The 13,026-nt window shown below is 53.1% G+C and overlaps 6 protein-coding genes across 6 annotated transcripts; 3 read left to right on the top strand and 3 right to left on the bottom strand.

The window, feature by feature from the left end:
* Window positions 1-1,594: 1,594 nt before the first annotated feature.
* On the top strand, window positions 1,595-2,640 carry TIF35 (translation initiation factor eIF3 subunit g; the record flags this gene model as incomplete). Its single annotated transcript, XM_049381055.1, has 3 exons — window positions 1,595-1,611; window positions 1,750-2,534; window positions 2,591-2,640. The coding sequence occupies 3 exons, from the start codon at window positions 1,595-1,597 to the stop codon at window positions 2,638-2,640; spliced, it is 852 nt and encodes a 283-aa protein (XP_049229276.1).
* A 362-nt stretch (window positions 2,641-3,002) lies between these two features.
* On the bottom strand, window positions 3,003-3,949 carry J4E87_009478 (uncharacterized protein; the record flags this gene model as incomplete). The annotated part of the gene is made up of 3 exons (XM_049381054.1): window positions 3,003-3,330; window positions 3,383-3,746; window positions 3,802-3,949. The coding sequence occupies 3 exons, from the start codon at window positions 3,947-3,949 to the stop codon at window positions 3,003-3,005; spliced, it is 840 nt and encodes a 279-aa protein (XP_049229275.1).
* Window positions 3,950-5,476: 1,527 nt separating this feature from the next.
* Window positions 5,477-8,627, bottom strand: J4E87_009477 (uncharacterized protein; the record flags this gene model as incomplete). Its single annotated transcript, XM_049381053.1, has 5 exons — window positions 5,477-7,797; window positions 7,846-7,936; window positions 8,038-8,316; window positions 8,361-8,453; window positions 8,505-8,627. 5 exons carry the CDS (start codon window positions 8,625-8,627, stop codon window positions 5,477-5,479), a joined length of 2,907 nt encoding a protein of 968 aa, XP_049229274.1.
* A 382-nt stretch (window positions 8,628-9,009) lies between these two features.
* On the top strand, window positions 9,010-9,440 carry J4E87_009476 (uncharacterized protein; the record flags this gene model as incomplete). The annotated part of the gene is made up of 4 exons (XM_049381052.1): window positions 9,010-9,025; window positions 9,072-9,089; window positions 9,142-9,248; window positions 9,297-9,440. 4 exons carry the CDS (start codon window positions 9,010-9,012, stop codon window positions 9,438-9,440), a joined length of 285 nt encoding a protein of 94 aa, XP_049229273.1.
* Window positions 9,441-9,567: 127 nt separating this feature from the next.
* On the bottom strand, window positions 9,568-10,361 carry J4E87_009475 (uncharacterized protein; the record flags this gene model as incomplete). Its single annotated transcript, XM_049381051.1, has 2 exons — window positions 9,568-10,220; window positions 10,268-10,361. 2 exons carry the CDS (start codon window positions 10,359-10,361, stop codon window positions 9,568-9,570), a joined length of 747 nt encoding a protein of 248 aa, XP_049229272.1.
* A 459-nt stretch (window positions 10,362-10,820) lies between these two features.
* Window positions 10,821-11,740, top strand: J4E87_009474 (uncharacterized protein; the record flags this gene model as incomplete). The annotated part of the gene is made up of 4 exons (XM_049381050.1): window positions 10,821-10,952; window positions 11,006-11,120; window positions 11,200-11,378; window positions 11,435-11,740. 4 exons carry the CDS (start codon window positions 10,821-10,823, stop codon window positions 11,738-11,740), a joined length of 732 nt encoding a protein of 243 aa, XP_049229271.1.
* Window positions 11,741-13,026: the final 1,286 nt, after the last annotated feature.

The raw sequence follows: 13,026 nt of genomic DNA, 5'->3' as shown, positions 1-13,026 counted from the left end.
CATCTTCCATCCCGACTTCCTTCACATCCACAAGATCAAGAGTATCAACCGCCACACTGATCTCGAGCTTCCTCAACAGAGACTTTTGATCTTTGTCCTCGGCGTGAAGAGTAAGTTGCGTGATGATCTGCTGTAAGCGCGTCCGTAGCCGGTTACACGGCGCAGCCGTGCTATCCCCCGAACGGATGTTCAGGATGATGCGGAGGTTTTCTATATCACGCATTGTGTGTACGTTGAGGCGGCGGGGATGCATTTTGAAAGGACCGAAGTGCAGTTCGGAGGTGTATTGTGAAGAGGTGATGACGAGGGTGATTTCGTTGGTGTGGAGGAAGAGGGCTTGTGGGGTTGCTGTTAGAGGGTGAAGGGCTGGGTTGTGGGGAGTAGGTCGGAGGGAGGGAGGGGGAGAGTTCATATTCTGACTCTGGGGCCTCAATCCAGGGATTTGTAGCTTACCTTTCGCTTCCTGTGCCAACGTCTTCACGCGTATCAAAGCGGCATAGTCGGATAGCCTGTTGCTGATGTGCTGGTTACCGTTTGTTTCCCTTTCATGATGGTTCTCCCAAGGAAGTACGGCGCCTATTGGTCGCGTCTCGATGATCCATTTCGGTCTGTAGTTGGGTTCTTCGGGATATGGGCCCCATCTGAACTTTATGCTCTGGGATTGAGGAAGTACGTAGCTGAGGACGCGTCTCTGTAGTTCCAGTGGTAGACGTTCAAAAGGAAAGGTTTCAGCTTGTTCTGCTTCGTTCATGATGTTGTGTTTAGTGGACATTATACTTAAGTAGTTGGTGATGCGTTCAGCGTTCCAGACTTCTATAGAGGTAGCGCTGGGCCGTCGAGGCTTGCTATACGCTGGACAGCAATCAGGATGGTGTAACAATCGCCCAGCGCACTCTCATTCGCACACACTTCCTCAGTCATATCGCCCTAGTATCGTTACCGCTTAATAGTATGAATGCAAAGTTACGCATGCTTACAACAGTTAGTAGAGACATCCTACTACTACCTCTAGCCAAGTAGATCAAACCTATAGCTACCTGAGTAGAACGCTGTATGCGATGGGGTCAAAGCCACAAAGACATCGAATTCACATGCTCTTTGCTTGAGTATGGTTCTACTAATGCAACTTGCCCAAGCTACTGCTGTGACTCACGAGCGTATCGGGAACTGAAAACTAGAGCTACTAAAGTAATATCACTGACTGTGATTGATTCTAGCATACTATGCCTAAGCATGAACAGTGACTCAGTTCATGACTGACTCCTGATGTCGCCATACCTAGGTAGACATGAAGCTGCGCAAATCACTTGACAATAACTCACCAGCCTACAAGAGGCACAGCCCTCCGTGTAATCGACAAGAAAGTGACTGTCTGTTCGAGGATTCAACGGAGCTTTTCGAGCGTACCATGTTTGGATGAAAGTTGGTGAAAGGGAGTGATGAGTCGCAACACCTATTAGCGCGAAATCTTGGCGGCGCACCGCACACATTGAATTGCCCCACCGGCCGCCGCCACTTCTCACATTCTGTATCATAAGGGACCCCGACTACCTACCGACCCGACACCCCCAACAACACAACCACAACCGCAAATATGTCCAAAACAGCAGGGTGAGTTTATGCGCACCTTTTCTCCGGATTCCCACGCCTACAGCCTTCCTATATCGCTCCCATACTGCACACCAAGCCGCGAGCTTCTACACACACCTCTCTGGGCTAAAGAGCGTCAAGCTGACAATACCACTACAGCCGCACCGACTGGGCAGAAGAAGAAGATGAGAACGACTCTCTCACCTCCCTCCCACCCCAACAAGTCATCAAGAACAAAGACGGAACCGAAACCGTAATCTCCTACCGCATCGGCGAAGACGGCAAGAAATACAAGACAACACGGCGCATCAAGAAGACCGTCGTAAAGCAAATCGTAAACCCCCGCGTCGCCGAACGAAAGCAATGGGCGAAATTCGGACAAGAAAAGGGCAAGCCCGCCGGCCCACAAACAGACACCGTCTCCGTCGCCGAAAACATCGCCTTCCGCCCCGTCTCCAACTGGAAAGCCAGCAACGAAGATAAGGGCGACGAAGCGAAGAAGAAGGCAGAGCTCAAGAACGCGAAGATCAAGTGCCGTATTTGCCAGGGCGACCATTTCACCACAAAATGTCCCTTCAAGGACACCATGGCCCCCGAAGGCGATGTCGCCCCCGCGGAAATGCCAGACGATGCGCCCGGCGGTGCAGGAGGTAGTCTGGGCACCGGCTCTGGCGGCTACGTTCCTCCTCATCTGCGTGGCCGTGCTGGCGCAGGCGAGAAGATGGGCGGCAAATTCGACCGCGACGATAGCGCTACTCTGCGCGTTACCAACGTGTCTGAGTTCGCCGAAGAGCAAGATCTGCGCGACATGTTCTCCAAGTACGGACACGTTACTCGTGTTTTCCTTGCCAAGGACAGGGAGACGGGTCGCGCCAAGGGCTTTGCGTTTGTTAGTTATGCGGATCGGTCGGATGCCGCGAAGGCGTGTGAGAAGATGGATGGATGTAAGTTTTTGGATAAGCCTGTGGTTTTGGGTGTTGTTGCTAACTTTTGTGATCAGTCGGTTTCGGACATCTTATTCTCCGCGTGGAGTTCGCTAAGAAGGCTTAAGTGCACGGGAAGGACATTTGTGATGGCGATATGATCATTGCAATTTGGCGTTCGGGGGTGGTTTCACGGGCTATGATATCTGTAGATATGGGTCTCTCCGTGCTGGACGACAGCTATCGTTTGTGAATGCAAACGAAGCTGCTTCTCATGAATATCAATGATAGAGTGCTCGCTTTGAACTCGGATTCACACATCGCCCATCATCAGTGCACCATTACGCGGAGTTCAAAACACTAGCATTCGCGTAATAAGAATAACTCTAACCAACAAGACCAACCATCCTCCCCCAGTTCGAAGAAATGCAGCATCCATCACATCATCTCTCTGACCCCGACCAGCCGATGACTCAAGACCCGACTCTTCTATCCTTCAGAGCCCAGATTCCATTGCACCCTGCCTCTTCCAGGACCCTGAAACTGGCCGATTGGCACCGGCTTAGGCTGCTGAATAATATCGCTGTTAGTCCTAGGGATCGTTTGGACGACTGGCTTGGGAGTGTTGGCCGTGGTGTGAAAGACCGTGTCACTGCTGCCTCTAGGGAGCTTGGGCTTTTGGATGTGGTGAGGCGACCAGGGCGTGTTGAAGTCGTTGACGAAGGGGGTTTGGGCAGGTATCGACTGGGCGGGCGGTGAGAACTGAGGTGATTGTTGCATTAACTGTGGTGAGCCTTGCGCGCAGTCGATGAGGAGGCTATGTTTTGTGAGTATACAAGGGTCGGAGATCGTAGGAAGGGTGATCTTACTCCTGTGGTTGAGCACTGCCCCTTCGACTCGGCTGCACACTGCTTGCCACACTACCTCCACCCGCTACACTTCCCGGCGCACTCCCATACATTGCTGCATGATGTGACTGTGGCGTGGCGGGCAACCATCCACTACTCGTGATGCCCTCGGCGTCCATAAGTCGCTGGAGCAGATCTTCGGTGATGACGAGCAAGTGTTCCATGGCACCGAGCCTTGAGTCCTCTTTCGCAGAGCAGCAGTGTACGTAGGATCTACTCGAAGGATTGTGCTCGACGATGCAAGCTCCAATTTTTCTTGAGGAAGTCGGAGCGAAACTTATCACGTCTAGACAACGATTCGGTCCATATATCGCGCGCGCGTTCGCTATAACAGGTCAGTCAATCTGTTTCTATCGCAAGAAACCGCGAAAGATACAGACCGAGTACTCTTGTCCGTGTGCTTTCCAGAGAGTCCTCCGAGTCTTTGTCCTCCATGCGATGGAGAATCTGACTCGCCGTTCGTTCCAGCGCCAGGCTCTCGTAACTGCCGCTCTTGCCGTGCTTCATTTCTTTGAGCGTCTCGATCATAGCGGTCAGCCGTCAATACCCGAGAGAGGTTCGACTTCTTGGATTTGTTCGACTGTCCCGATGAAGATGCGGTAGAGTCACCCGTGTCTGCGCGCCTGATAGGTCCGAACTTGTCGAATGTCGTCAGTTCTCTGGCAAGGTTCTTGAGGGAAGATGTTCGAGTGAGATCTGAATTCGAGTTTGTTCGACTCAGGGCTGGTGAAGTTCCAGCTGATCTTGAACCGTCGAATTGGCGGGTACCCCTGCGCTTTTCGAGCCGAAGTTGATGGAGTCTCTCTTCCTGGTGTGCGGCTTCTTTCGTGCGCTGCTCCTGTCTAGCAAGATAGACGTCCCGAACGCTGGTATATCGGTCTAGACGATGAGGGTTCTTGCTATGATATGGGTTAAGCTGAGGTCCTAGTGCAATTCTCTCCGCAAGGGTTGGAGGAAGAGCTGGCTGCGAGTGTCTCCTTGACCGGCTTGAAGTTTGGGTAGAAGTTTGTGATGCGCTCGACGTGCTTGATCTGATCGAGATGGGTCTAGTGCCGGATCCTGTGGAGTTAGCTCTCGCTAGGCCGGGTCGCCCGTATGGGGGATCCAGGATGGTCGTTTCTTGTATGGTTGCGAGCTTTAGGCTCTGCCGATATTGTTCTTGCCAATACCAGGCTGGAGGTGCGCAGGTACCGCAGGTAAATGGGAACGTTGTTACGTTCGCGAATCGGCCCTGCTGAAGTCTGCTGTCAACTCTCATCTCACGACCTTCACCATGAAACTTGGCGCGCACCTAACGTGGAGTGGTCACCTTCGGTGCCGACGAACTTCAGATGAAGATACAGATCTGTAACGGTATATGGGAGAAGCGGAGAAGGTCGAGCTAGCGTGTGCCGGGTGGTAACAGGTGTTCAAGGTAGTGTTGCTGGCGGTGGGCCAAAGGATGAGATGGACACTGAGGTGATAGGTGCTCAGAGAGGATGCTGTTCGATAGCCGAAAGGCTGTGCCTAGGTATTGGTAAGCGCTCAGCAATAGACCAAATTGTGAGTGACGCGGAAGCTGGTATGGCGAAGTTGTTGTTTGTTTGGGCCATGATATGTCGTCGCTGCCACCCGATCGACGTCTTGCACACTCATTGGTAGCCAAGAAGGAGCGCTGCCCGACGTCACTCGAAGTGCAGGAGTGAACGTCAAACTACTGAAATCACGTCATATGGCCAAGAGTAGCCAACCGGCGATGACGAAACGATGTGAAGTATAGAAGTAAACGGTATCTAAGCAGATCTGAACAATAACCCCCACTCTGTTCCACCGATGGTATCCTGTCCTTCCGTGTCCCGATCTTCCATGCAAATGCCCACACACTAACGCTTCAAGTACAATTATGCTATTCGATACACACTACACCACGCACCCAAACACACCACCACTATGTTACTGAAACCGGGAGGCGTTAGACTGAACCGTGTGGAGAAGAAGCGCAGAACGTGTGAGTGGCTCTGTAGGCTTCCGCGCGTCCACGTTCTGGAACAGAATTCGTGCTTCGGCATCCAGCATCTAACCGGAGAACCTGAACCGCGAAGCTTCCAGTCTACCGAGGCCTTCGCGGGGCGCAACGTTCCGGCGTCGGTAACTAGTGGTGAAGTCTTGTAGGATAGTCCTTATCATCCTGACATCGCCAGTTTGGATACGTTGTCGAATGTTATTTAGGAATCGCTCGCTCTCTTGAGGTGTGATACTGCCTTGGGGTAACATGCCAACGGTACTAGCTACCCACTGAGCGACCTGCTCAGGCATAAGCTCGAACAGGTCGAGGAGCACGCCAGAAGAGTCCGCGAAGCAGCCCTCAGGGAAGCTGTACATCATGCCAGTCATGATGCGCTGGACTAGTTGAACGCCAGCACCCATGACAAGTTGCTTGACGCGGTTCCGCAGTTGCTCGGGCACTTCGTGACGCGTGTTGTCGAAGCTAGATGAGGGCGACGAGTTGCGACCGTATCCAAGCAAGTCGCGTAGGAAGTGCAGCACTGCGATGATGGGATCCTCCTTGAGCAGTGTCAGGGAACTGCAGGCTGCAAGGAGAACAGTGTCCATGAGTGGCGACATGATCGATTCTGAGGGAAAGTAGAGTGCCATGTCGGCAGCAAGGCGGAAGTAGTCCTCGATGAGGTCAGGAAGCTCCTCTGGGGGCAGGTCGCTCAGTATCCGTAGGAAGGTCTTCGCTTGCTGCTCGTAGAACTGGTAGACGTCGTTTGCTAGACTTGGGTCGACATCGTCTACACCCTGCGAAAACTCTCGCACTATCGACGCCGTCGCCCATAGGAAGCAACCCTGCCTTGACTTGTCGAAGCCCTCAATCAACTTAGTCGCGAGATCTGGTAGGAGTGGACGCATGGCTGTACGGTAGGAGAGCACCATGTACCGCCAGCATCGACAGACACGTTCGAGGATAGGTATGCTTGCGTTGAAGTGCGTGATCATGTTAGCGAGAGTAGGGAATATCTCTTGGCAGTACTTGACAGCGGGATGTTCTTGACCGGCTGGAATCTCTGGCCTGACCATCTCGAAGAAGATGGTCAAGAGATTGATCTTGTCGGCGATTAGCTTTTGATCCGCCTCATCCTTTGCTTGACGCGCAACTTCGATGAGGTGAGCCATGACCGGGTCGAGGTAGAGCTTGAGTGTTGCTAGAAGCTGATCGTTGGGTACCCTAGCGACTACTGACGCGACACCTTCTGTAATCTCTTCCTGACTGCTGATCGGCAATTTGTTGAGGTTCTTCGCATAGAATTGTTGAAGAGGGCCAACAAAGTTGACCAGCAGGCTCGCGCAGTCGTTGCAGAAGAATTTGAATGATAGCGCAGCGGCTCGGATTACGTCCTTGGCAGAATGATCGAAGGCTGCCATGATGTAATCCAGTTGTAACTGAAGCGTATCGGGGTGCTGTGCAGTCCACTCGGTGTATCTTCCCAGAGCCATGACAGCCTGGAAGCGTAGCTTGTGGTGGTCGGGTATACCTGCGATGAGGGGGATCAAGCGAGGTAGCATTATGTTCTCGTCCGGAGGTACCATGCGACCCATAGCCCTAACAGCGAACAAAGGCGCTTCCAGCTTCTGCCACTCGGGCACGCTGTTTGCACTGGCCTGAGCGCCATATGTTTGCACCCATTGTTGCATGAGGTCGTAGGGCTTTTGAAGACACTCGACGACGCCCATGACCTCGCAGCAGTCCTTCAGCACATCGCCCATCTGATGACGGAACTCGCGGAACTTTTCTTCCTGGTCGCGATCGCCCTCGAACAGATCCTTCTCGTCGCCAGACTCCGGCTTGGGGAACTCCAGGTGACCAATCATGATGTCTACCAGCTTAGAGTAGATATCCATGCACTGGTTGCGCGCTTCGGCATATTTGTCGATGGTGAGATACTGCTTAAGATCATACCAGAACTTGAACGTGTGAGATATGGCATCCCTCTCCTTGTCCAATGCAGCTGTCGCAAGTATGGCTTGTACCAGGGCGCGGAAGTCAGTCGGCAGGCGAGCGATAAGAATGACCCATGATTCTCCAGCTTCGGCGAATATCCTGGCGATGCCCTTGAACTTTTCTGTATCCTCCTCTTGAGCTGCCTCTGCGAGCTTGGTTTGGAGGTTGATGACCTGCGGGTAGAGCACCATTATCGACTGGAGGGTCTCGTCGACATCTCTGGTCTCCGCGATCAGGGCGCTCAAACACTCAACAGCGGCCTCAAATGGATCATCCAGGGACAAATCCTCGACGATGATCTTGAGAAGGGGAGAGTTTATGATGGCATCTAGTGGTATCTCGCGTATCCAGGAAGTAATACAGTTTAGTAACTGTGGGTTTTGCGCGGCAGCGGCTGTTCAAAGTCAGTGAAAGTGGATTGAAAGAAAGGCTGTAGACGTACGGGAAGATGTGCCATATCGTATGAGAAGCTCCAGGGCTTGTTGGGCGTTGTCGTCGATCAACTCGGCCGTCCTCATAGTCAACTCGTGTTCCTGACCACCACATATTAGACTACAACTCTACTATCATATGTCGACGCCGCGGGGAATAGTTGCCGTGGGCTGATGACGGGGCGCGGCTCGTTCGGACGTACTGTGAGAGCGATCTTGCGTCCATGCGTGACTTCTTCGGGGAGAACGCGGAGGAAGTCCAAGACGCAAGGGAGCGTTGCTGGATCTGAGCCGAGGGCGTTGACAACGTCTTTGAGGACATCCTTCCACTCGGTCATCTGTATGGCCAGATTCGCCAGGCACACGCATAGCTGCAGACGTATGGGCTTGGGTCCGGCGTGGAATGTCGCCAGATTCCGCATGATGGATGCTCGGAGCTCTGGCAGCTGTGCGCGAGGCACTTGGTGGAGGTCGTATACGATCTGACATGTTAGAACAGCTCGAGTACGGAGTAGTGACGACTCACCTTTCCCTTGAGTGTGGTAGCAGCAAAAAGCTTGGCAGCGGCATCTGCTGAGTTTGCCTCTAGCATAGCCAGTGTGGTTGTCCATGCCTCTTCCTGTCACATATCAGCCCCTCATGCTCGTGAACGCGTACCCATGCTACGTACCGACTTCTGGAACTGCTCCAGAAACTGATGTGCCTGCTCTTTCTGCGCGCGATCCGCCTGCGACGACATGGTGTTGTGCGCCGCCAGCACGGGGTCGAAGACCTGCTGTCCGTTGGCAGCCATGGTGAGGGAATTGGGCGTGGTAGTGGGGGGACGGATGCGGATACTGCTCGGAGCAAGGCGGCGGGGCGTGGATTATATTGCGCGCATCAACTGACTTATTACCAGGGTGCAGCGGAAGGAAGGTGCAAGCGGAGAGGAGGTAGGCGGGGCGGCAGTTGTTGTGGTGGTGGTGAGTTTGTTCGGAGACGGGAAGTTGCGTTCGTCGCATAGTCAAAGCAGCACGAAGATCCCCACGTTGGTGCCAAGGCGTTTGTGACCGCTCAGGTCGCGCCAGAAATGTTCCTGCAACCACAGCTCTCCTCCGAGCCTCTCCCCACATTGCGCCCCGACTCCGCCCCTACGACTACGAGAACTACCGGAGACGCGCATTTAAATCTTCACAATGACTGGACGTGGTGGTCAGTATATCTGCGCTGTTTGACGACGACTAGCTAACTTGTGCAGGCCGCGGTGGAGGAAAGGGTACGACAGCTCCCACATGCATGCGCCGCGACAGCAGCTAATAACTTTGCAGTTCTCCTTCCTCCTATCAACTTCATCTTCAAGCTCCTGCAATCACGGGCGACCATCTCGGTATGGCTGTATGAGAACCTGGGCATGCGCATTGAGGGAAAGCTGAGGGTACGAGTGCCTAACTACCTGATATGACTGCTGCTAATAGTAGTGTAGGGTTTCGACGAATTCATGAACCTCGTTATCGACGACGCTATCGAAGTCACCCTCGCGAAGAAGGATACACCAGAGGAGAGGCGCAATGTCGGCCAGATCCTGTTGAAGGGCGACAACATCTCTCTCATCCAGCAACTCCAATAAGCGCGAACGCCAACTCACCCCCGCACAGTCGCAAAGACATATAATGGACACGGCGCATACGCCAGGCTGGGAGGAAGACTGGGCCATGTAGTGCGGACGATCTCATGCAAAAGTTTGTGGGACGATATCAAGGCTCCACGCGACGGAGCTCGCCATCACCAGTGATCAAGGCGTCCAGGCGGAAATCAGAGGCGTCCATGGGAACCGACTCGTTTGGTGGCAGGAACTGCTCTGTTAACGAGAGGCCAACTTCAACTTGGTTAGTTAGCCCTCCAAATACACAATACCAGTAGTTCTTACCGCGAAAAGGCATGCGCGAGATCTGGTGACAGCGCGTCAAGAAATAGTCGTAGAAACCTTTGCCGTGGCCCAGCCGGCCGAACTGCGAGTCGAAAGCCATACCCGGCATGACGATCAGATCAAGGCCGGCACTTAGACCATCGGTTTCTCCATTCGTGATGCCGGTACCACCAAAGCAGTTTGCACGTGACGATATGGAGTCTTTGCTCGGTGTTGGAATACCCCATTTGTCGGGTTCCAAGGATTCAAAGTCTTTCATCGACTGCAGCTCTACCATGTCCATGATGGACTTTGGCTGGCCATCTTTGGGTGCGTCCAATTTATAGGTGTAGGGAATGAAAACCTTCTTGCCCTCATCAAACGCATTGCGCACGATCTCGCTTGTTGATATCTCACCGCCCGGCATAGACAGGTAGACGCTTATTCTGCGCGCCGCCTTGTACTCGGGCATGGACAGGAGGGTTTTGGTTGCATTAGATGCTTGGGAGCATCAGTAGAAGCGGCAACAAGACCAAAACATGACGTACTTTGCGTAGCAGCAGCCGCTTCGGGAAGGCCTTTTAAGATATCCCTAATCTTGGATCGCAATTCCTTCTTGACAGCTGCTAGTGATGCGGCCATAGCGTCTTTTGATTGCAAGCGTAACGGCGTTCCAAGTGTACAAAGATAGCGCCGGTACTCCGGATGTCGTATCTGGTGTTGTGGTACTGAGATGGGTTGCAGCAGAGAGCAACAGATGTCCTGATCGCACCGGCAAATATATAGGGAGTCGTCGCAAAGCAAAGGAGGACCCAAACAGCTAAAAGATCCGCAGCGGGTGCGGGCGAGGATGTCGGGCTTGCCCACCGGAGGCCGGTGATGATCTGCAAGTAGCCGCGTGATCCCTGTCGATTGGACCCAAGCCAGGAGGCGGCGACACTCAAACATTCCCAAACATCCTCCCTCAACAACCACCCACGCCCGCCTCATCTATCCACCACCCCTACGCCCTCCTGCCTTCGCGCACCCACGCTCGCTTCCGCACACCACCGACCGTCCACACTCGTTCTCTCACGCCAACACCCACACACCGCACGCATCATGTTGTCACGGATAGCCGCCCTACTGCTCTCAGGAGTCGCAGTCCTGCATGCGCAAGCCCAAACTGCTGCCCTTCCTGCAGAACTCGTCGGCACATGGACAAGCAAGTCAAATTCGACCATGACCGGACCTGTATGCGCTTCTATCGACGTTCGCAGAGGAGACAAGACTAATCACCCGCATAGGACTTCTACGACCCTGTCAACGAGAAATTCACCGAGCCCAAGCACACCGGCATCAGCTACTCCTTTACCGCGGATGGCCATTTTGAATCTGCATACTATCGCGCAATCGCAAATCGTACGTTGCCCGCAGTCACCCCAACACTACCGGGACAGACACCATAGAATAGCAGAGCGTTCGCTGACAAGCATTACAGCCACCAATCCCAAATGCCCCCAGGGCATAATCCAATGGCAACACGGAAGCTACGAGAAAACGGCACAGGGCGGCCTCGTCCTCAAGCCCATCAAGGTGGACGGCAGACAACTATACTCCGACCCGTGCCAGTACAAGACCGCCGTCTACACCCGATACAACGCGACCGAGAAGTTCAAGGTATGTTGAGATACCTGCCAAGCACCCGAATGTGCCATACTAACCTCTCCCTACAGCAATACGAATACGTCGCTTCAGACCAGTACCACGTAGGCACCCCGCGCATCACGCTCTTCAAATCCGACGGCGCCCCCATGATGCCTCTCTACCTCGCCATGAAGTCACCCAAGATGCTCCCCACCACGACTCTCAACCCCCTCGTCACCCAAACCGCCGCATCCAAGAACTCCAAGCGCGGCGAACTACCCATGAACCACGAAGTCATCTACGCGCGAACAACCGGCGCCGTCAGGGCTGACCAATGGTGGTGGTTCGGTGTCTTCATGACTGCCGGTGGAGGGTTCCTTTACTACTTCTTCTAAACACGATGAGGAAACGGCAGTAGTTGAGGCAAAGAAGCCGTCGCGCGAACGCGACGACTTACGGGGTTGGGCGCAATATCGGAGTTTTTTTTGGCATAATTAAGATCACACGGCAACGCAGCATAATCCTTGTTTCATCTGGATCTTTCACACGACATGATTCTTGCTGGGTGTTTCAAAGAAAGGAAGAGAGGCGTTTGGTGGCATCCATCCATCCCATCGGCAACACGAGTCATCAAAGATATCAAAAACTCATGTTCAGCGAGCAGGCGCGATTTTGGGGTCTTTCATTTGGGCGCGGCATATGTAGACAAATTTACGGTTTCATTCAAAGCTCGCATGCCTTTCGCACTCAATCTCGATGTTTCCTCGGAAGATCTGTCTGTGTGTTAGTAAATACTAGGTTGGTATTCCCAGCCGATGGGGCCGATCCATGGATGTCAACAAAAACAGACAGATCACGGAATGCCTTATCTGGTACGCTAATGTGGTCTCTATATGCAAAGGTTATCTACACTATATATGCCCATCGCCCTGACAACATGACAACAAGATAACAAGATAACAAGATAACAAGATAACGTATATTTTCGGTGTCAGACGATGGGCTGTCCTGTACCAGAGACTTCCCTCAAACCTCAGACTTCCTCCCACGCTTTCTAAACTTCAAAGTGACGGATGTTTCAGCCTCCGCGATGCTGACAAGGTTTCTTGTTCTTTTCTAAGATGATGGGTGTATTGTATTGTGTTGTGTTGTGTTGTGTTGTGTGGGTTCTTAATGAGTCGTTATTGCGTTAGGCGTGATGTGTGAGTGTCGCTGGAAAGGAAAGGGAAAGGCAAGTTCGCTGGATGACGGGATGTTGCTCGCAGGAAGAGGTGTATGTGAGAGCTTTCGGATAAGAGACGTGGCGTTGTCGTGGGTTGGGTTCTATGCTCTGATATCAACGGATGCAGGGCTAGACATTGAGGCGATGTCGTGCTTTGTTCGTTTTGGGAAGTTGGTATGTTTTGGTGCGCGTGTGGCGTGTAGGTCCTGTTCTTCCCTAACGGGTGATGAAAGGGCAGAGGGGTTCTCTGCGCGTGGTCTTTCGAGACGGGTTTGCGGTATGCTGATAAAGCTGGCGATGTTCGTTCCTTGCGTTCTTGATCGGTTCGGAATTCTGTGCTTCTGGCGCGTTCGATGAGTACCTGACCAGGTGCTACGCGATCTGCTTCCCGTGTGCCCTCTCCTCCTCTTGTATTCTTGGCTCGATTCACCCACCCAAATCTGTCTCTTTCTCTCCTCC

Source organism: Alternaria ethzedia (genome assembly GCF_023757985.1).
Source record: "Alternaria ethzedia strain BMP 0044 chromosome Unknown scaffold_35, whole genome shotgun sequence".
Taxonomy (NCBI): Eukaryota; Fungi; Ascomycota; class Dothideomycetes; order Pleosporales; family Pleosporaceae; genus Alternaria; species Alternaria ethzedia.
The sequence above is the reverse complement of the archived record's forward strand: the minus strand, read 5'-3'. Positions and strand labels throughout refer to the sequence as shown.